The following is a 23,239-nucleotide window of genomic DNA, read 5'->3' as shown; positions in this document are numbered from 1 at the left end:
CCCCGCCCCGCTGTGGAAGCGGGGGGCTTGGCTGAGGCGGGGGAGGAACCGGAGGTCACCTCCCCCCCGGGGAGGGGGGGGACGACCCTTCCCTCCTGGCTCCATCGCTAATTTGGTTGCACTTGAGGTGTTTTATCCCCTTTTCACTCCCTCCCTGCTGCCCCCGGGGGTGGCAGCGGGGGGTGTGTGTGTGTGTGTGTGCCCCCCGACACTTGTGGGGCGGGGGGAGAGCCCGGGAGGGGCTGACATCTGCTCACTGACCTTCCCTTGGTGGAAAGGGAATGGGGTGTTTTGGGTACTGGGCAAAGAGAATTACTTCCTCTTGGTTGTTCCCGTTTTAAGGTGGGTCGGTAAAGCTGTAGTAGGTTTTGCGTTGTCTGACACCGGCTGACACCAGGACCAGTGGTGGTGACACATCATGTGCCAGGCGGAATCCAAGTGGTTGAAGGATGCCCCTGGGAGATCTTGATAGGCACCGAAGGCCTCAAACTTTTGTAGGCGTGAAAAGCGGAGACGTTAGAATTGTTTCTGAAAACTCCTTCAAAGAAACTTGGTTCCAGCTTCCAAACGGCTGAAGAAAAAACCCCCATCTGTGCTCATAGCTGGACGGTGAGGACAGCAGGGCAGAAACGCTTCCCCTGCCATCCAGTTTGGAGTTGGTGACTATGATCTGCTAGGAATGGAAAGTCACGAAAGAGACTCAGTAATTGTCTGTTTTTATGTGGCGGCCTAAAGTCCCAGAGGATGACCTAGCACTTAAGAATCAAACTGGGCCAAGTTAAAGGCCAAGTTGACTTGAAAGAACCCCAGTAGTGGGACCAGGTCAGAAGCAAAGCAAGTCCCAAACTGAGTGTATCTGGTCAAAGATATATATTCTTTTTAAAAGACATTGTGTTACTGGAGCCAGGCCTGGATCTTTTAGCATCCAGTTGAGCTGGAAGCAGCTCATAGGTTTGTTTTGTTTTTGTTTTGTTTTTGTTTTGTTTTTATTCATGTTTGTACAATCTTCTGGATTTTTTTTTTCAAGAAGGAGTAAAAGGGAGTGTTGGAAACTAACAAACAGGATTAAAACCCTGAGCGCTTAAGGAAAACAGGTTAAGGAACTTAATCCAGGATGGATATGCAGGAGCCGCAGCAGCTGGGTATGTTTGCAGAGAGCGAGCTGATGTCTGTGGGGATGGACACTTTTATCCATCGCATTGACTCTACGGAGGTCATCTACCAGCCCCGGCGGAAAAGGGCAAAGCTTATTGGCAAATACCTGATGGGAGACTTACTTGGAGAAGGGTCTTATGGCAAAGTCAAGGAGATGTTGGACTCTGAAACCCTCTGTAGGAGAGCTGTGAAAATACTGAAGAAGAAGAAGTTACGCAGAATTCCCAATGGGGAGGCAAATGTGAAAAAGTGAGTAAATATTTCCAGTAACTGGGAACTGAGGGGTTAAACTTTGTCATTATTTTCCAGCTGAAGTTCTGTATCATTTTAACTCACAACATGGCTTTCTGCTGTGGAAATGCTTCCTAAACCGTAGGTATTCAGGAATCTCTTTACCATTGAACTGCAGCCAGTGCTCAGTTGAGGTTAGGAACAGGGAAAGGAACTGGTTCTCAAGGGCCGGGGAGGCAGGTCCGTCTGTCCCAACAGGCAGCCTGTAACACTCGCCATTTTTTGAATAATATTACTTAAAGAATAAAATAGTATTTCTTGAAGAAATTACTCTTTAACATTTAACCTTGAAGAGGTAAACTGTGGTGCTGTCAGCTAGGAAAGGTGAGAGGTGGTGTAGCTGAGAGCGCAGAAATGCACTTTGTGTGGTTCCATTCTGCGTTCTTTGTGTACCCGTCTAGGCACGTGTGGCTCTTGAGGTCTTTGGGATGGCAATTACTGTTCCCACCCGTGTAGTAGGTGCCTGGAACGTGATCCAATGGGTTGTGCATCCAATGGGCATAGGAAGTCCTGTTTTTTTTTCTCCATTTCATTTCCGACTAATGAGTTTGGGATGTAATTCAAGGCTCTTTTGAGTTGATTTCTGCAGCTGTAAAATGGGGTCAAGGGTTGTCAACCTCTTTTATTTCAGTGACTCAAGATCTGTGCTTGGAAGCTTTCAAAGTGCCAGTTACATACTGATTAGTCAGGGCACAAGTAACTAATTAAAATTAACTGTGGGAGAAGCCTGGTGTTACACTGACTCTGTAGGGCCTGGTGTATGAAACTTTCCCTTTTCTTGGGGCTGTGCTCGGCTTGCAGGGACCTCGCAGCCAGCTGTGTTTTCTGCAGCAAGCAGTTTGTCACAGCCCTGTGAGATAGTTGTTTATCTGCTATGGAGGGGAGCCTTCTGCAGCCAAAACAAACTATTTGCAAGGGTTTATCTCGTAGTGGGAGGGAAAACCTGTGAGATGTTTAGAAGACTCTTGTATTGCGTCTTTAGCTGTGGTGTGCTGAGTGTAGAGCCCTGACCTAGCAGAGTCTTGTTTCTGTTTCTCAGTTTGGTTTGAGTTTCCGAGCTCAGCTGTGAGATATTTCACATCCTGTACTGGGACTTCTGTCAGTGAGCTGTTTAAGTTTGCCTTCTAACCTTCAGTGACAGGCTTAGCTATGGAATAGTCACAAATCCTAATGCTGGGACCTCCCTTTCCCTCCTTTGCTGGCTCAAGTTCAGAATCAGAGTAAACTGTTGGTTAATATGTAATAATGTTTCTTGTTTTTCTGGTAAAGGCATGAGTGCCCCTTTCTACCCTTGCCCCCTCCTTCAGTTACATCAAGAGCTTCTACTGAAGAAGGGGGAGATTGTTTCCTCCTTAGTGAAACTTTTAAGTTTAAATTTTTCACTGCTGTAGTGAAAAAAGACTAGCCAGATACTGGGAGAGTTTCCTGATATCAGAACCATGGTAATGGTCCTCTGTCCTGAAGTGAACTCTGTAGAAGTTTTATTCATGCACAGAGGCTGTCTGTGAATGTCTTGGTTGGTTTCATCAAGGTTAGTTATTAAAGCAGACTAGCCAAGCACAACTCTGTTTTGCTGTGGATGTTTTTGCACCTGCTTCAAAACACTGAGGCAGATTTTAGATGTTGTCTTGTAATGAAGGTTTACTTTAGTTCAAGTTCCTATTTTTGTCACCTTGTCCTTTTCTCTTTGTCCACCTATTTGTTTGCTGTGCCTACTTCTTCAGTGGTGAATTTTTTTAAGGCAAAATGTCGTATTTTTGTGGTACCCTAGTACTGTGGCAGTCTGACCTTATCAATACCCTTTTGCACTACTGTGACAGGGAGCGAAAGCTGTCTCCACTCTGTTGTTGTGAGATACACCATCAAACCCATATGGTTTGACCAGTCGGTATGGATGGGGGAGGAGCAAACTGTTGCTGTATTTCCAGGTAGTGGTGGACTGCTAACATTATTTTTTTCGATGTCACATTGCTTGGTCAGACTCCATTAAAATTTCACTTTCTACAATTGCATTTGAGCAGCTTTGCTGAGCAGTTTGTACCTAGCAAACTACCCACATGTAATAGAACAGCAGAAAATCAGATTGTGGACTGAGTCATATCATTAGGTTGTCCTTTCTTTCTTGAAAGCTATTAATAAGTGCAGTAATAAGTAAATATGTAATTCCTGTGTTACAGTGAGGGCTGCTTCCAGTCCCACTTGCATCCTTATCTGTACAAGGATGTCCGCAGCTCAGTACATGTGAGAGATGAGTGTGATTAGTTGTCTAATCTTTGTAAACATCCCGACTTCAGTTAGTGCCCTTTGAGATTAAAAATCTCTTCATCTGCCACCAGAACTAGACCACTGCTTGGTGCTCTCTCTCCCTGCCAGTGCCCCCAGTGCTATGTGCAAGCAGAAGGCTCTTCCAAAGTATTTGCATTCATGGTAAATGAAATGGTCAGGAGCAAGAGTCTTCTGAATCCTTAATGAATTGTTTTCTCTGCTGTACTGCATAATCAGAATCACTGCATAATGTCTTAACTATTAGTCTGCTCTCTGGGGGTTAATGTCTTCATATAGGGCTGCAAATGTGCTAAAAGTGCACTGGCAGAGGGTCTAAGCAATTAGGACACGTGTTCAGGCTTGGTTTAAAAGTCCTTATCTCTTGGAAGTGACCATTTACTATTTCAGTCTCAAAGTACCTTGTTGTACAGTTTTCTCTTAACTGTAAAGACAGTGCCTGTTCCTACTAAAGTGATCTCCAGCATTTCTTACCATACAGGAAAAAGCTACCTTTGTGACTTGGTTACAGAGATGTAATTGAATTATTATAATGGGCTTGTGCCTCTGCCGTTATCACAGGATGCCTCAGTATTGCTGCTGCTGTAGTGAAGATGAAACTTGCATTGATAGTGTGTCATCAAAGAAATTCCCTAGAAAACAGTTCCTAGACTGTTGGCCCTTGGGTAATTACATGAGCAAGTAATATACAGGGATTAATGACAGCAAGGGAGAGCACAATAACGATGAGCTGCAGAGAGGATCATACAGGTCTGTGCTGCGCGTAGGGGACCCTGGATATGTGGGACTGGTGTTATAGCTCGGGGAGCTCTAACTGTTAATGCCATTTTTGTGTTACTCCTTACTTATGTTTGAAACTGCAGCCTTGTCCTGTGTGTGCAGGCTGGTTGTCCCACCCCTGTCTCTTGGTGCAGTAACAGAGTTCTGGGGACCTAGAAATTATGACCGAAATATGTTTGAGACTTACGTAAAATTGAATTATTATTCTCTACCCTAAAATACTCCAGTTCTGCCATTGAAAAATGAGCTGTTTAGGGATCTGTGAGTCCTGGTGAGGATGTCGAGAGTTTAAATGCGTAAGACACATTTCCCTAAATCCATCTAGAGAACCTTCATTTCTCTTCAGTTACTTTAGAGAAAGGTTGGGGTGCCTTAGTCAACCAGACAGTACTATGGCTAATTACTGCTTCCAGTTAATACAAAAAAAATGAGTTTAGTAGGATTGCCAAAAAGATGAAAGAAAATTTGGAAGACCATTTGTTTCGAGCAGCACAAGTTTAATAAAACTGTGTGCTAATAGCCTCACATTTTAATTAAGTGTTTGGGACTTTCTGCGCGTATCCCAAGTGTCTTGTACTGTACTTACCATGATCAGTGATTACTTAGATTTGAATATATGCTCATTAGAATTCCTTGGAGGTTTAAAATGTGTAGTAGGCCTGTACTTCGGCAGTTTGCTCCTTGGGTCTGCAAATCAAGAGTCTTGCACCTCAAAACATGGACAATTCTGCTGAAGGAAGGACTTGTTGCAAGCCACAGAGGCGTGTGCTTTAGACGGAGATGGGCTAAAGCTGACTCATCTGATTTCCTGTCCCTCCTAACTGTAAAGGTCTGCTGTATGTAACTGGGTGGCTCTTACTTTCTTTGCTAAGCTAGATATTTGCTTGGGTTCAGTGGCAAAATGTTAGAAACTGTAATCCATAGAAGAGCGTGGGTAGCTGTGCTGTGGTAGATATAGGGCTTGTAATGTCAGACATCCCTGCTAGGAGTGTGATGTGGATGGAGGCCTGGAACTAGTAAAGAGAAGTAACACTGTGATCTTCACCTCCCTTAGCAGCCTCTTGGTTTCACAAACACAGTTCTGGAAGTAGATGCTGGCCTGCCTGTTGCTCTCAGCTTCTGCAAGGTGAGAGCTGTCAGGGTTCAGGTTGCTGTGTTTGGTGGCAGAGGGTATGCTCTGATCTGTGTCCGCAGCATTTAACCTCTCAGCAGCTTCTGGGTTGCACATAAAGGAAGAAGTGTGGTGACCACAGTGGCTGTTTCTGTATCTTGACATGTTGCGTCCTTAGGGGAGGGAGAGGTAGTGGGAGTGTGGTGGAGATGCTATAATGTTCACAACATAATTTGGGGTAATGGCTGGAGAAGAACCGTTTGGATACTGAAACTTGAAAGGTGTAGATCAACACTGGATTCATCAACACATAATGTCAACCCCTCCCTGTGTCAGATGTACATTCAGATGTGTGAAGCTTAGTTTGCAGAGGGAAATAGTGAAGTGCTTTGCTCAGTCCCTTATCCGAAATATCACTCATGCTTGTAAGAGTGAAGAGGTGCAGCTTCTCATGTGGATGAAAATGACAAGTTGCATCCTTGCAAGTGGAGGCTAATTTTTAGGTGAAATAAACAGGAAAAAACTGTTCTCAAGCTAGACCTTAAATAAGTTAATCTTTGTGGCGTATTGGGGATACTAACTTGTAATTAAAATTTGTTTTGGCTATACAGGATTACAAAATCAATCTAAATAAATGCATCATGTAGTTGTTCAGTTGTGTAAAGACCAAATGAGTCCTTTGTAGCAATTGGCAAGAATGGTGTTAGTGGATTTATGGTACGTGCCAGAACTGGCATATGGAGCTGTTCTTTGTGCGCATCTTCTAGCCCTTCACTGTGGCACCAGTGCTATGGTGGAGGTGTACCAGTTCCTTGTGCCTCGTTCCTCAGTACCACATGCTGTATGTAGAGAGCTTGAGATGGGCCATGGTTGTGTGCTGAAGAATAAAGGAGTGGGTGGGGGTAAGCTTCTCCCAGGCTGAAGACTCTCGCTGCAGACCTGCTGCAAACCCTCATTTCTGACATATGATCTGACCTGGTAGGTAACATGGAAAAGATTCACCATCACACATCTCCAGTAAAATCCTATAAGCTTAGACCTGTGGAGGAACCTTGTCAACCAAAGGAAGGGAATGAATCTTTTGGCTGTATTGTTCATTTTTATTTAAACAAGAATGGCTTTGATGAAACTGAGGCTTGAAACAAACCGTAGAAAGAATGCTAAATCTTACATTGCAGATGTGCTCCAGGAAAGAATGTTGTCTTTCCAGGCTGTCCTTGGCATCTTCCAAAGTCGTGTAGCACATGGTACAAGTAGGCAGCTTTGCTATATACAGTTCTGAGCAACACCACCACCATCCTGTTATTTGCCAAAGCAAGGTACCTTGCTAGGGATAAGTCTTCATCTGGCAGGATGAGCTTAATGGGTCTGACAGAACCACACAGAAACTTACCAGATCTTTTCTTCTCTCTTTTTTTCTCCAAGATGGTTGTACTTTGAAGCAAGCCCTGTACTCTGGCAGTCTGTCTTGTCACACACTTGAGGGCTTTCTAGTCTGGAAAGCTAGGAACAATTCCATAATGGAGACTATTCTGGCCACATAATAGTGGTGTAAAGGAGGATGGGTATGGAGGCGATTACCGCATTGCAGAAAGCACAGCCTGGCCCCCTTGCTGGCGTTCTCCCTTTCCCTCTGTGTTGGAGAGGGGTCTGATCTCAAAAGCAACTGTTGTGATTTAAATTTCATGTTAAATTTTAGAGGTAGCAAGGAAAGGAGGCAAAGTTGCAGCAGCTCAAAAGGTATCCTGAAAATCTGAGCAGATTCACTAGGCTAGTATAGGAAAGGCAGGAAGCTGCCTTGCCTTGGTTGAGAGAAAAGGCAACAAACTGTAGGCATGCAAATCTCTCTTTCCCAGTACTGTCAATTGAAATGCTGTTCTGCAGGCAAATTACAAAGCAAGCAGTGGGCTGGGGTGGTTTTTTTGTTGTTAATTTTGAAAAAAGTAAATGTAGGCACCTTCTGATGAGGTGACCACCTATGTTCACTTACTTGGTGAAGTTTGAAAACTGAAATGGAATCAGAGGTGACTGTGGTCTGGCTGTCTCTGTTCCTCAGTTGTTCTAGAATGCAAGAGTAGCTAAAAATAGAAGTAATCTTTCCTCTGGGAAATGGGCTGCTTGGCCTCTGCCCCAGAGGTGGGTGCACTTCACTGGCATTTTAGATTGGTTCACAAAGTTCTTCTGGAAGAAAAAAATCATTACAGAAATATGAAATATTTATTAGTCCATTGAAGGTGGAAGGAATTAGTATTTGTGCTTTCAAGCTGTATTACAGGGAATGAGCTGTTGGGATCAGGATTTTAAACATGTTCCTAATATTGGAAGCTTGCTTTGCCTTCACAGCAAAGTAGTCTTATTTTAAAAAGTATGTGTGTTCACTCCCTCTCTTGCCGGCTTGGTCTGAGCACTCAGCCTGTCTCCCTTCATTATGCAGGAACTTCTTAGACCTACACTAATGCTGGCTGCAGTTTCTATGCTAATTTAATCCACTTCAGCCTTTTGGTCATTACTATAATTAGAGCAGCTGCATCACTTTGCAAATCTGTCTGCCATTTAAAATAAACACTCTTCTGAGCTTTGCCTTATCCTAGGTTTCTGTTTAGCTATCATAATGTTGGGTTTTTTTAAAGCCATATATGATAAAGGAAGAGTGTCTGGCCCAAACTTTGGTAGTGAAGTAATTAATACTACTGCTCGGGGATCCTTAAAATATTTTTAAAAAAAACCTGCTTGCATTCCTGCATCTTATGAGCCTTTTGAAGGAGCAGTTACTGGTTTGTTAATCAGATGTGATGCATCAACAAGCCTTTGTACTGGCCACAGCTTGTTATTAGAGGCTGGCTAATTGTGCAGGCAAGGGGTGAGTGCCTTTCTGAGCTTGGTGTGTCATGTGTTTGGGCAGAGGCTCTTGCTTCCAAAGCTGTGCTCTGAATTCCTTGTAATGCTGCTTTCAAGAGTCCTAACTGTTGAAATGTAACCCTGTTTCTTAAAGCAACTTACTAAATAGCAAGAGAAAGAAACTGGAAAGAAGAGTTTGTGTACAGTTTAGCACAAGCCCAGAATTGAGCAGCAGAAGAACGAAGTGAAGAGCAGTATCTGCGCTTCCAGACACTGACAGAACCACCCTGACCTGACTGTCCTGATCCTCCTGTTTCTCATCTTCATAGCTGGCATCCAGTGGGATTCTGCAGGCTGAGTTTAATGCAAAAGATACTAAAATGTGGTTTGGGACACAGTACAAAATCCCAAGAGACAAAGATCAAAACAGCTGATAGGAGATGACATACAAGGGTCCATTTTCATAGCCAAGGGAAGATGTCTCCTCACTCAGTTTTATATTCTTTATTCCCCACAAACAGAGGATTCAATTCAGATCTCTGAACTGTTCAGTCAAGTTAAGTTAGGACTGAAGTTTGGAAGAAATGGAGTTATTAGCTGGAATTCCTGTTTCTGACTCATTCTTGAGAGTAATGTTGCAATTCTTATATTGGTTGCTTTGTTTCTAAATTCTCCTGGAAGTTATAGCTTTATTAAAGGGCACTATGAAACTGCCTCAATAGTTGGCTACTGCACATGAGGAATTTGATGTGTCTTCAGGATGATTTCTGTACTAGCTCTACTGTAAAGACACTTAAACTGATCGCCCAAATAGACTAGCGGACTGGCCGGGTCAGGGGTCTTTGGCCTGCAACCCCGATGCTGAACAGCTTGTTGTATGTTGGTTTTGATGGTGCTCAGGGGTGGGCAGCCTGTAGCTGTTAAACTGTGCATGACTTCCCAGCAGCTCTCAGTGTGGTTTGTGTGGCAGGGAGCAGGGCTGTGTTGCGGTGGGAGGTCTCCAGACAGCTCACATCGGGAGTGAGGAGGTGAGCTGGAGGGGTGCTGAGGTAGAGTTTGGAGTTGCTGGGACCCAGCCAAGGCCAGCTCCAGAGTGGCTGGTGGGACTGCTGGGAGGCTGTTGTCATCTCCCACCCGTGAACTTCTTGCATCCCTCAGCTCTGACACCCATCACGCTCGTCTCCTGGCTGCGGGAAGCTTTTGGTGCAGGGCTTCTCGGGTCGGGAACACTGGAGACTCGCTGCTCCTTTGGCAGCCTCAGCAGGTTGGCTGTCTTCCCCTTTATGGCTGCGGACTGCATGCGTTGTGCAAGATGCAGTGCTGCTGGAGATGCACTTGTCTCTTTTTGCTAGTGAGGTTCCTCTCCTGGTTTTTCTGCAGCTTATGTGTTCTGTAGAAAATCATGTTCTGCTGAACAACCCCTCTTCAGATGAATTTCATGTGGTATAATAAAAAAATCAATTTGGTTTTGTTTGTTCATGTCTTTAGTAGGTCAGCCAGTTTCTGATGGTTTTATATTTATGTTTAAATTACTTCTATCTGTTCATAATCCAAGAGCTATCAGAAGGAATTCCTTGTTAGGTGCAGAAACTTTTTATTTCTTTTTTTGGCAAGTAACTAATATTCAAGTTGCTTCCCAGCTAAATAACAGAATTTGTGCTGAAATGGGCTATGTAGTGTTAACTGCTCTGCCACATTTGGCACCGGGCGCTGCCTGCGACAACAGGAGCACACCTAACTGCACGACGCTGCCTTGCACTGACATCTGTGGGGGTTGTTCCTGGTCACGATGCTGATTAAAAACGTACCCTGAAGTACAAAGACTGGAAGCCCAAGCAAATTTATTTCTGCTCTTGTCACTACAGATGACATGTATAAAGAAGCACGAAGTGCAAACATGAAAGGTTTGTCTTGGAAGTGACTGTCCTAGATATTATGGTAAACACTAATGTAGTGCATCTTTAGGGGTTTAACAGAAGAGACTGGTAGTGAGCTAAGCTTCCAACAGTCAGCATTGTTTGAAAAGCTTTAATTGGAAGGAAGCTGATAAAGCTGCATCTTTGACATGCAGAGCAAATCAGGGTAGGCTTTGACTTGCCTGAGCAGTTGACAGGGCAGTGTTTCAGTTCCAATTATACCTTTCCTTTAGTCAGCACTAGCTTTAACTGGGAATGGTGAGGCATTTGCCCAGGGCCATAGGGAAGGGTGTGAGCTGAGAAGGGGACCGCAGGGGACATGGTAAACCTGTCTTAAATGGGTGGGAGGAGGAGGCTTGGCTTGCTGCACCAGGCCCTTGCAAGCCCAGTGCCAGTGCTGCTTTGTGGAGGCAGGGGGGTTTGCAGAGTGTGTCCTGAGGTTGATTTCTCTTTCCACACAGCCTGGTGTCTGAGGGTCCAGCAGGATCTCACCAGGTGTTTTCTGTGGGCTGGCTCAGCACGATGCACTTCTGATCAAGCTTGCCATTGTCTTTTTCCTGCTCACTTTGAATGGAGATGTTCGGCTGTCAACGTCCTACTGTTGACCAGTCAAACAGCTAAAGGGGAGCACTACACAGATTTTTGTGGGGAAAACCAGAATAATGTTTACATTGGCGTGCAGAATAAAACTTTCTATTAGCAGAAGTAACACAGCCTGCGTTGAATGGCACCAAAGCATTGGCACAGGGCATTCTTACAACCAATTTCATGTCCAGCACAAAGGTAGGTTGCTCCTTGGGCATGGTTCTCCTGCTCTTGTTTACCGCTGTACTAAAATTCCTGCCCAGAGAAAACTGACTGGCTGTGTAATGTTAACTGAAAGGGTGCTTGTTTATAGTCCTAGTCAGTGACTAGTAAGTATTTTCATGGTCTAACCTTGGAGTAATGAATTCAAGAACACACAAGACCTTCTGTCAAACAGCATGCATAGGTAGTCTTAGGTGAAGCGGCTGGGACTAATACAGTTTGAAGTGTCTTTAAAATCTATGTGATTTAGAAAATGTTAATTTCATTCCATAGTAAGGAAATAAGCTTTTTAAACATAACTTTTTTCCTTTTGTCTTCCTGCAGGGAAATTCAGCTCCTGCGACGATTACGGCACAAAAATGTTATCCAGTTGGTAGATGTCTTATACAATGAAGAGAAGCAGAAAATATATCCTTTTTTCACACAGTTGTTAATAAGGTTTGAATTCCCATTGTTCTCTGCTATAGTGCTGAATCATTATACTTCTACTTTTGTTAAGGCCCTTTTGAGTGTTTCTTAAGCTTAAAATTGCTTTCCCTGGTATTAAACATACTGTGTGTCTGGAATACTTTCCACACAAGTACATTTTCTTAAGTTTCTCAGCTTCCCAGTTAGCAGACGAAATATTGTCCCCAGGTTATTGATGCAGGGCCGGGGTAGGGGACAGCTGACCCGCAAATATGGTGTTTTATTTTGTGACCTTCAGCAATCTGGAGATGAAAACACAGCTGTGGATCTGCTATTTCTAACCTCCTGTCGTAGCTGTGGTACATGTTAGTGCTTCTTTTTCCCTGAAGATGGACCTTTTATTGTCTATGCTATGTGAAATCAATTTTTTTAATGCTTCTTCCTTTAAGTCCTTGGCAGGGGTTTAGGTTTTGGTTTTTTTTCACTCAAAAGAAGAAAGAAATCTACTTGTTTGCTGGCATCCGGATGCCTGCAACTCTCTCCTTCCCTTTGGAGGGTCTGGACTGCTGCAGTGTTGCCTTTTCTGTGGGCAGTTGGCATGCTTTGCTGCTGGTTATCCTTAACAAGATAAGATGAACTCCCAAGCCTACTCAAGCCTCCTCTGTTTTGTTGTTTGTGTGAAGGTCCCTTGTGATACCGCTTTAAGTGACCTAAAGCTTGTAACAGGCGTGAGAGATTGAAAGCATATTGCTCCTGTGAGATCTACAGCCCAGCTTTTTGAGACTAAACTGCTCAGTTCTTGAATCAAAGCTGTGGCTTGTGATCTCGGTGCATCTTTCAGACTTTAATATGTTATTCCAGTGCACTGTGTCCCCCAAGTGTGCATAGACACTGACCAATGTAATTATATGCCTTTAACTTGCAAGTGAGTAGCTGGTTTTCTAATGAGTCTGCCACACTTAGACTTAAACCAGTTTGTAAGTTTATTGAGCTCATCTGTTGTAGTACATGTTATAAGTGGTTGCTTGTATTTTTGACAGTGTTTTCTAAATACTATCTTCCAATTACAGTACTTCAGAAAATGGGTAATTTAATTGTGTGCTTTAATTACATCAAATACTCTGCCACCAAATCATTAGGATAAAAAAAGCGTGACAATTTTTGCTTGTGTTTTGTAGCCTTAGCAGACCGAAGGGACTGCAATTCAGTTACTGTCTATAGAAAGATACCTTTTAATTAATAAAGAATCTGGGCTGCTAAAGGAGAAGCACGGGGAAAAAGAGCCCGAGAGAGACCTCATGTGTCGGTAACAGGTGATGACAACCCAAAATGGTCATTCAGAAATGTGACCTCTAAGCCAGGAAGGATGTTCCTTGCTTTACTTTCTGAACAGTAGTGTTTGAAAAAGAATAAATTGTTTTTCAGTACTTTTCCCTTGCAAGTGTAGGTTGGCCTCACTATTTTTATCTTTAGCTGCTTCTACACTCTTAGAAAGTTTGTTTGTGTAAGTGCTTATTCTGTGCATGTGAGTGGTAATAACTAGAGAAATTTGTTTTCAGTGGGGCTGGGAGCGCGAATTAAGCCACGATCATGTTCTTGCTTAACCTTTCTCCAGCTTTTCATTGACACTGCTGGTGCCTGTGCAGCATGGCTGAGGATGTGGCAGTACAAATGCTTGTGCAGCCGCATGGTAAAGAGGTTTGGGAACAGATCCAGCTCAAAAGTAACTTTCTTTTTTAGGCTGGCTTCTGTGTAGGTCAGTTCCCTTGCTCATTTCACTGTATAGTCATGCACATGCCTGTATTAGTGCCTTGCAGGAAGCAATGCAAGATGAAAGTTGAGTGAGGTATAGGGGAGTGTTGTCAACTTCACCCTTACTAATAAAGTCCTCATTTCCGGAATGACCATCGTAGCATTTGAAATTGGGCCTGTAGAAGACGGAAGGATTCTGTTCTCACCTGAGTTTTCTGTTGCCTGATAGAAGTGAACTGCAGGCTTCAGCCATGTTTATACTTGGGAAGATAGTGTTTTAACAACTTGCCTGCCTAGTCAAAGCCTTCAATGATTTTATTTGCTAAAGAGAAAGCTGTGATGACTGGATTAAAAATATCAACTACATTTAGTATTTAATGGGCTGCTTTGATGACCTGCTGTGGCTGGGAATGCAGAGCTGGTGATGAATGGAGAACTAATCCAGGCAGAAAATAAACCCCGTTCAATAAGCAGCATCCCAGCTGGCACCCTCTCTGACAGCTTCTGTTACCAGTATGTGCAGTTGTGCGTGGGAGCAGAACCCTATTGATTAGCAGAATTGAGAGCCTCAGTCTTCTTGGGGCACCTGTAATAGATCTGCTCCAGCCTGAAAGTTTGTACTCTAATCTGGTTGATCAACCAGAGATGGATCAGTTACAAAAGAAGGGGTGAAAAACAGCCTGGCAGCTAGTGAAACCAAAATCAGGCTGTCCTTTGTAGATGAGAACGAGAGCTGGGGTTTGCTTCCTGGGAGCTAGTCTATATAATCTACTGTTAGTATTATTGTCTTGAAGGTGGGACAGTTGATGTCTTCCACGTCACTGTGATATAAGTAGTTCACAGATTTCTTCCAGAGTAACAAATGGTAGGAAAGAATTTTGGGAGCTCTTTCTGCTATTCTTGCTTCTACTGATTTACTGGGTGGCATTGTGCCCATCATAAAATCTTACAGTACTTTAGCATCCCTCTGAAGAGCAGGTCATATGGGGAGTGTAGCACAAATTCAGTGAGTTTGCAAGGTGTTTTGAGCTTCTGGATAGAGTGTGCTACAAAAGGGCAACACAATCTTTAGCACAGATCCCACTTAAAAGTGCAGGTCATCTCTTTAGCTTCTCCTGCCTCAAGAGTTAAGATGGCACCCTGGGACATAAGCAACTTATTTTAGGTTTAGGTTAAGAAGGCATCTGCCAGGAATAGAGTGAGTGGAGAACACAGGCTGCTTGTCTCTGCTCTTTATCTTGAAGGTGCACTCCCTTGGCAAAGCCACCAGATGTCTCAGGGTCTGTTCTTGCAAGCCCCTCTCAGCACACACTCTGCATTTAAAAGCCCGGGGAGGGGAAGAAAACAGAGACAATTATTGCTTTAGGTAGTTGTGTAGTTTCCATTTTTTGGCCCCAACATTAAAGCTTAAGGAGCTGAAAACTAGAAGGTACTGCAAGGGAGCAAATGCTAAAAAGTGCCACCAGTTCTTGGCATTCTGTTGTAACTTTTTTTTATCCATGCAATTTCAAAAAAAGCTTCCCAGCTCTCTAGGGATCCTTTCTCCTGCTACTGAAATACTACCATGGGGATGGGGGTAAGCAGCAGCTGTTAAATAGCGCATACAGCTGTATCAGGTTGAAACAGGACATGAATAACAAAATTTGGGGAAGGTGGTGGGAGCTCACTGTTATGTCAAGTGCAGAACAGAGAGGATATTGGGAGAATATGCTACAGTCTGCAGCTCTTCTGCCAGGGTTACCTAACTTTTTGTAGCCACTTCAGAGTATTATCCTATTTCTGTCAGGCTTGTGAGATCTCCAACTTAATTTGTGGAGTTTGCATCCTGTTTGAGGTCAGGTCACAGAGTTGCAGCTGGTCATTAAGCAGAAGAATTTTCTCATGGGTTCTTTGCCTCCTCCTGTTAGACAGTTGGAGGAAGGTAGCTACCTGAGGAGGTGCAGCACAGCTGGGGCTCTACCTCTCCAGTGTGTGTACACCAGGTGACAGGACTGCATGTGCAGCAGCTCTCCAGTTGCACTGGAATGGGGCTGCAGTCCTCATACAGCATTTGTCTGAGAAGTGTTTAACCTTGAAGCTTCCTTAACTCTGCCTTCACGTATATGGTGATGGAGTACTGTGTGTGTGGGATGCAGGAAATGCTGGACAGTGTCCCGGAAAAGAGGTTTCCAGTTTTTCAGGCGCACGGGTAAGTACAGTTTTGTTCCTTAGGCTGCGTTAGCCTCTCACCACTGTGCTCTCTTGAATTCAAGACCACATTTTACTCTGTTGCTTAGACTGCTGGCCACACTTTAAAGTAAAACTGGCTTTGTGTAATAACTGCATCTTTTACATCCATGGAAAAAATGAAAAACTAATGAAGTAGTGGCAGGGGCAGCCCTTAAATTCTTGAAGATAAACCATCTTTCTATTGAATTTTCTATTACTTTTGTTTTGCTTCACGAGATACATGACAACCCTTCCTGGCCCCTTTCCTACAGCTCTGCCGTTCAGCAAAGATGGATGCAGTGGTGGAATCTGTAAGGACTTGCCCTGCCTAAATGGAGGCAAGCCATACAGTTCAGTGTCAGAAAAGAGATTAAAGGTCTTTGGATGGATTAAGGATTGGCAATATCCAGCATGATCTGTTGGCTTGTTTAGTTAGTAGACAGGATAAGCTGAAGCCCCTTTCACTCTGCAAGTAAAGGAACCTTAGAATTCTGGAAATAGATGTAAGATTGTCATGTGTATCAAATCAGTGCAGACCAGCAAATCTGTGGTAACTATGTAATTTTACGGTCATATTTTAATTTTGTTTAAAAAAGGTCACTGAGATTACAGATAGTGTAAGTGAAACACAGGCACATTAAGTCAAGTATTATTTCTTGATACTGTGAGATAAAAAACTCGTACGCACAATTGTTGCCAGGCTGTCAATGCACAATGCTTGTTACATTATAGTAATGGCCTGCCCATAGTCTCTGACAGTAAGTACAGGAAAACACTCCTTTCTACTGGCTAAAGGAAACTTCCCCCCCCACACCCCATTAGAGCAACCTATGCCACTGAAAGAGCATCTTTTGCTAGCTTAACTTAGTCTAGACTAAAGCAGGTGTCAGAATTAACTACGAGGCCTGTGCCAGTGTGGTGCTCAGCACTTACAAAATACAGACTTGCGAAGAGGGCTTTGGTGTGGAGCAGCCCAGAGTCTGAAGTGGTTAGCACACTGCTGCAGAGCTCTGGCAGGTAACTTCTGGCTTTGTCGGAAGATTAAGTGCTGTTTCTTACACGCCACAGTTCAATCTCAAGTTCCTCATCAAATGTAAATACATTTCCGGCTTGTTTCCAATAACAGCAATCTTTGCTTTATTTATTATCAGTAGTTCATATAGTCTTAGTCTATGGAAGTGCTTGACTTTTTTTTCCTCTAACTCTTTCTGCAGGTACTTTTGTCAGCTTATAGACGGCTTAGAATACTTGCACAGCCAAGGGATTGTCCACAAGGATATAAAACCGGGGAACCTCCTGCTAACAACCAATGGGACACTAAAAATATCCGATTTAGGTGTAGCAGAGGTATGTGAGGAGTGCAGCAAAGTCAGGAATGGGGGAAGCATGACATTCTAGATTTAGGTCACCTTTGTGGTGTCAATCGATTTATTGTGCATTTCAGCTTCTGTTCTGTTCAACTTGCAGAGTGCTGTAGAGTGACTCTGAATATTTATTGTAATTGGCAAACCACTTTTGTTGATAACAGCACAAAACTTCCATCCAGGAAGCATATAGAGGAAGACATCAATCTTAGACAAGCCCAAATGTGTGGTCAAATGGCAAGCTACATAACCTTACCCTTATTATATGAAGACTGTCTTAGCTAGGTAGGAGAGGTGCAAGAATTATCACTGTTAGCATGTAGTTGCTGTAGTGGCATGTTCTCATGATATGTAAGTAGATGTTCAGTAGCAGAGTTTTCCCCTTTTGTTTCCCAGGAGAAACTTTTCTAACAGTTACAATTTGTTTGCCGTGGAAGTTTGAAACTAATCAGTCTCATCTGCTGCAGGCATTGCATCCATTTGCAGAGGATGACACATGCAGAACGAGCCAAGGGTCGCCAGCATTCCAGCCACCAGAAATTGCCAATGGCCTTGACACCTTTTCAGGCTTTAAAGTAGACATCTGGTCCGCAGGGGTCACACTGTAAGTGCCCATGCAGCATCCAGGAATTGCAATAAAAAATTACGAGCGCCCAAATAGCTTGGTCTTGAGCTATCTGCTGTCATCACTGCTCTTCTGTATGTTGCTGGGGGGAGCAGGGAGGGTGTATGTGCGTTGGTCCCTTCTTTGATTGGGTTTATGTTCCCCGAAGTACTTGTAATTCTGAAGAAAGTAATCTTTACTCTCAGTGAGTAACTCTGCCAGCCATTTCTCAGCATCGGAGATGCACAGCTACTGTAATAATAGAAACCACAAAGATCTCTAGTATTTATTTTTAAGTTTCTTCCATCCCAGCCTGTCAGGGAGATGTCTTGGTGGTTTTGACTCGTGTGAATGAAGAAGCTGTGATAAAGGAAGGCTAAGTTTAAAGAGGCATTCCAAATACTGTCAAATACTCATCTTTTAGGTTCATCTTGGCTTCTTTTGGTTTATGTAGTCACATGAGAACTGAACACATGTTCTGTATGCTTTTTCTCATACAGCTTCTCCTTCTGCCTTTACAGATACAACATTACAACGGGTCTATACCCCTTTGAAGGGGATAATATCTATAAATTATTTGAAAACATCGGGAAAGGTGACTACACAATTCCAGAGGATTGTGGTCCTCCACTCTCAGACTTATTGAGAGGTGAGTCTCCCAGCTGACTCTAAAAGGGTAAAATTTATAGATGCAACAAATGCTCAGCTTGCATAGTGCCAGGGTAGAGCTTCATTCCAAGTATCCTGTGAAGATATAGGATCCTGTTAGAAAGGGAGGTTATGCTTATGAACTTGTAAGACTTTGAAAGATCTTTAACACTAGTATTTTCTTGAGATATCTAAACCCTGCATGAGTTGGTGTCACTACGCTTTATAGTGTTGGTTCTTGCGTTATGTTTCTTGTGCTCTGAGAAGCTTTTAAATTGAGGACAAAGCCCACAAGAGGTTAAATTTAAAATGGCATCATAGCATTGATGGAGGTTTTGCACTGAATTAAATTCCTTGCCCAAGCTTTCTATAATGTAAAATACTGAGTACTCGGGTTCTCCTGTCCTTTCTCATCAGTCTCTGCTCTGAATTTATTTGCTTCAGTCCCAGTTGTCGTCTCCTTCCCCCCAAATTTAGAGCTGCAAGGATATTGGAGCAAAGTGACTGGTGCCCACTTTCACAACAGGGCTGTGGTAGAAACCGGAGCAGCATTTTCTGGGTAGGAGGAGAGGGTTGTGGCTTTTGTTTGCTGGGTTTTTTTTGTTGTTGTTGTTTTTCCTGTCACTTTTTGCAATAGTTTGTGGTTTACTGTTGAACAGTCTCTACTTTTGAAAGCTGAATAGTCAGGGCAGCAGTTATGCTGTGTGTAGCAGCCAACTTGGTGATGCCCATTTGGGAGCAGGTAGGATGTGATTCTAGCACGTGGGAGATCCTGACCACAGTTCCTGCTGCCTCATTGGCAGTGAAATAGCCTGGTGCAGCAGTGCTCCCCAGCCCTCAGCACAGGCTTGTGCTCTCCTCCTTTGACTTCAGCTGTTTGTGAAAGATCAGACCTCAAATATGAAATGATGCTGTCTTGTTTCAAGTTTATTCTTCTGGTTCTTGTGCTACGCGGGGTTAGGAGGTCAGTGTGGGTGAAGGGCTGTGCGGCACTGTGAGCAAACTGAGTCCGCTTCCCTTCCTCCGTCAGAAGCGTTATCAGGTCTGCTCGTAACACAGGTGTTATCGCTGAACTGGGGGGTTGTGTACCGTGCTGTGTCCTCTACGTGGTCACAGTGCTGTTGCAGTTTGTGGCTAGCCAAAAGGTTAACAATTTCAAAGCAGTTTACGGCTGCACTTCATGCTACAAACGGCAGCAGTCATGCCTCCGCAGGAAAGGCTGCGCTGCCTGTGGGCTCCTGGCTCCTGCGTGGATGGCTGCGAGGAGCTGCAGCTCCAGCCTGGACTCACTTCCCTGCCCCGCAGGGCCACCTCCGCTGCGGGCCACGGCCCAGTGGGGTGCTGGTGACGCTGGGGTGCTGGGGACGCGGGCGTCCTTGCCGGGTGCTGGCCGCATGCCGGGTGCGGCGGCAGGTGGTGCTGTCTGTCCGGGCTCTGCCCGCTGCTGCGCTGGCGGGGCTCCTCTCGGCCCCCCTGCCACCGAGGAGATGGCAGACCCCCTGCAATCCCACTCCTGGGAGACTCTTTTAGCTTATCTGGTGCCCCGTGCTGATTATGAAGTAAGTTATTTGCATGTGTTTCAAAAAGCGTTAACTAGCTTTAACGGCTTTCAGAAACATGACATAAGGCATAGCTTCAAATTGCACTCAGCACAGCTGGTATCTTGGCTGTTCTGCTGAGACTAATGTGGCTACTGCTTACGGCCCAGCACTTCTGACTGATGCGTGTTTCATGTTGTATCCCCCTGCCCCAGGGAATGATGTCCTGATCTACATGCGGTGTTTGATTTGTGAATGCTGACTCAAAACACAGCCTTTTTTATGAGCCCAAACGGAGTAAATCCAGTGGTCCATTTAGACTGGCAGCCAGTCTTCTAAAGCATCCAGCAGAAATCATTTGAGATTTGTGATAAGCCTCTCAGCTGCACTTAGTGTTGTCCCCCAGGGAAAATGAGTGTGGCAATTGTTTCTCTTTTCTTATCCTGAGGATATTGATAGCTTAAAATCTTACGCTTCATTAGCAGAATAACTCCCTTTGCTGTTCCCTTTCCATCCACTGTATGAGACCTGGAGTCAGAATTTCCTACTTTCCCTTCTGCCTCATTTTAAACAGAGGAGCCTTGCACCTGATGCCCTTTGTCCATCTCTTACAGCCCGAGTTGCCTCCTTCATCCTAGCTGCTGTCTGTCTTCATCCCTTCTGTGTTTGGGCACTACAGAGATGCAAGTTGAGTGTGTTTAGTAGGCAGAGGAGCTTGCCCCGGGGGGAGATGTCTGTCTCTCTATCAACTTGACCCTGTCTTCCAGTGTGGTAGGAAGGGCTAAGGATTCCTTTTACAATCCTCCCTCCATCCCACCTGAGAACACTCCCACCCCTCATCTTGTCATATCCACCTGTTACACAGTAAAAGCTGGCAAAACCTCCTGATATTCTCCTTGTTTGGTTTGACATGCTTTACTTTTTCTAGTGGTTAGAGTACCCAGTGGAGCTGAGGTGACCGAATTATGGAGTGGGATTGCCCTGGCTTCCTCTACTCTGTGGAGGCCTGAGCATCTCCGCAGCCCAGCAGATAGCAAAGCATCTGCTGAAGACAAGGGCTGAGCCTTGCAGTGGTGATATTACGTAGCTATGGTGACAAAACCCAAATGCTTTATTTAGTTCATGCTTTTCCTCCAGAACATCTGCATTTCCTGGTAGGTGCCTGCTACTTCTGCAGCAGGTTGAAACTGAATCAAAAGCCTGCAGATCAGATATTGTCAATGGCTGTCTGATGCTTTTATATGAGCGGCACAGACACCCACAGCTCAGCTCTATCTCACTAGAGACTTTGTTTCGCCTTTGCATTGCTTTTAAAAGACTCTTAAAGCACTCTGCAGTGCTGCAAGCATTTGTTCTGGTTTTATTGTAAGGAAGAATTCAGTATGCTGCAAAGTGCTTATTTCCTCTCTGGCTATAAGTGCTGTGTTGTCCACAGTACCAGTCTGGCTGTGAAGCAAACACTAGCATACACTTTTTAAGGTTTTTCTGTTCTTCTGTTGACTACTTTTTTTTTTTTTTACTTATTCTCCCCCTTGAGCTTGTTTTTATTTCTTTGTTCCTCTTTCCAGAAGAAGCAGAGTTTAGAGGACTTAAAGCTTCTGTGGTATTTGACTTGTAAAGAGACTTGCATGACAGTGTATTTCAACAGATTAGTTGGGATGCTGCTCCTCTTTGTCTCCCTAATCAGGGATGAAGCTTTATTTATACTTTTTACTGATGGAAAAGAGAAGGGCTAGTACTGTTCTGGCTTCTGTGTGTACAGTCAGTAAAGATGTGTCAGAGTAGAAGCATTTATAAAGAGCCTTAAGGTTCTTCTGTCACCACAGACTGCATATGACTTATCAACTTGTATGCAGTTTGCTTCTGGAAAAGAAAAATGCACAAGGTCAGCTTTTCTTCCTCCTTTACTAATATACTTTTACTGAAAGAGAAAGCTCTGAGACTGCAGTCTCTGCATTAAGCATCTGGATTGATTTCCAGGCTCTGCTACAGACTTTGTGACTGGGGACAAGCTGGTTAGTTTCTCAGCATTTTGTTTTCTCACTTCTGTGTAACTGCCATGACCTTTATTACAGGGATGGTGAGAGGATGTGCATTCTGATGACAGTGGGATGCTTTAATTCTGTGGTAGCAGGGAGTCCCCGGAGCCAACAGTCAGGCAGGCTGGTGTCTATAACCCATCCAGTGGCAAGTCTTCCACACGTGTTTGATCAAAGACTCAAGATTTGCCTGCAGAGGGAGTTTCTGGTCAGAACGCCTGGCTATGCTTGTGGAGGATGAAGGAGAGGGGAAAAAGTCCCATCTCATTTTACAAATTGGACTTATACTGCTTTTATATTGGTTGTTTTAAATGTTGATCCAAGTTGGAGACTCTGAAGTGAAATCCAGGTTGAGTTTAACTCTTGCTGTTAGATTTCTTCCTGCTTCTCAAACAACATACCTAAGATTGTGCTGTCTGCTAAAAACTAGATATTCTACCACATGATGTAATGCTATGCTTGTTCAGGATTATTGAAGTGTGTGGGCTGGAGTCTAAGGAGCTGAAGACAGGTTTGTGGTCTCCAGTTTCTGGATTACCACTTGATGTAATTTGAAAGGCGTTTGAGACTGCTGGCATGCCATAATGGGCACAATATCCCATGTATGGGCAGAGTGAATCCTTCTAAAATACCACGAGAGCAGAGGTTTGTGAGTTAGGCGTCCTCCTGAAGAATCGCCCTGTTACAGTGTGTCTCATCTTTATTCGCAGATAAACTGCATGGAAATCTTTACCGTAAATGGTAGAGAGTATGTGTGGTTACTGTGGGCAGATGCTCTTAGATGACTTGACTGGTGAACAGTACATGATGTTTTGTCTTGAAGTTTCTTTTCAGTACAGGACTTCAGCCATAGAGCTGCCATGAGTGAGTCACAGAGCTGAATGCATGAGTGCACGTTTTCAGAGATTGGACTTTCCATTTTCTTTCAAACATTGCCCAAAATACAGTCCTTTTTCATTAAAGTAAATACTCTTTTTGGTCAATTATCTTCCTTATGCCTTTTTAATTGCTTGAGAACAATGCAGCTCTCTGCACCATAGCTATTTGTAACTGGTCCTGTTAGGCCTCTTCTAATAATTTACTTTAGAATTTTATCCTCTGCTTGTACCAGTTTAATCTGGTAAATGCCTTAAATTTCTTTGTTAGCCCTGTCATTCCTTAAACAGTATTTGAATTGCTGCACATTTATTTTTTCCCTTTGGTCAAAGTGAGCTGCTTATGAGGGTGCTCCAACTCCTCTTCTGCAGCACCCTAGTGAAATTAATCCTAAACTGAAAGTGCAAGAACCTTGGAACAGTCCCACTGTACTTCAGATTTCTATGAAGTGTTTCTAGTTGTATCTGCTTGGATGTGCAGAAGTTTATCCCGAACTTGATAATAACAAGCTGGATTCCAAAAATGCCTTGAAATGTGGTCTTTAAATAAATAAATTGGGGGGGGATGGGGTGGAGTCCTGACTTACCTGTTTCTGATTGCTTTAATAAGATAACCTAGCCA

At 43.9% G+C, this 23,239-nt stretch overlaps 1 protein-coding gene across 1 annotated transcript in view; it reads left to right on the top strand.

Moving 5' to 3' along the window:
- STK11 (serine/threonine kinase 11) overlaps positions 1–23,239 on the top strand; it is a 46,406-nt gene that overhangs the window by 355 nt on the left and 22,812 nt on the right. The window contains exons 2-7 of the mRNA XM_069790608.1: positions 343–1,404; positions 11,506–11,589; positions 15,440–15,529; positions 16,764–16,896; positions 17,381–17,517; positions 18,039–18,166. Coding sequence (XP_069646709.1) covers positions 1,115–1,404; positions 11,506–11,589; positions 15,440–15,529; positions 16,764–16,896; positions 17,381–17,517; positions 18,039–18,166 — 862 coding nt within the window. The 5' untranslated portion in view covers positions 343–1,114. The remainder of the gene's footprint in view (positions 1–342; positions 1,405–11,505; positions 11,590–15,439; positions 15,530–16,763; positions 16,897–17,380; positions 17,518–18,038; positions 18,167–23,239) is intronic.

This window comes from Haliaeetus albicilla, chromosome 8, assembly GCF_947461875.1.
Source record: "Haliaeetus albicilla chromosome 8, bHalAlb1.1, whole genome shotgun sequence".
Classification (NCBI taxonomy): domain Eukaryota; kingdom Metazoa; phylum Chordata; class Aves; order Accipitriformes; family Accipitridae; genus Haliaeetus; species Haliaeetus albicilla.
This window is presented reverse-complemented; position numbering and strand designations above follow the sequence as displayed.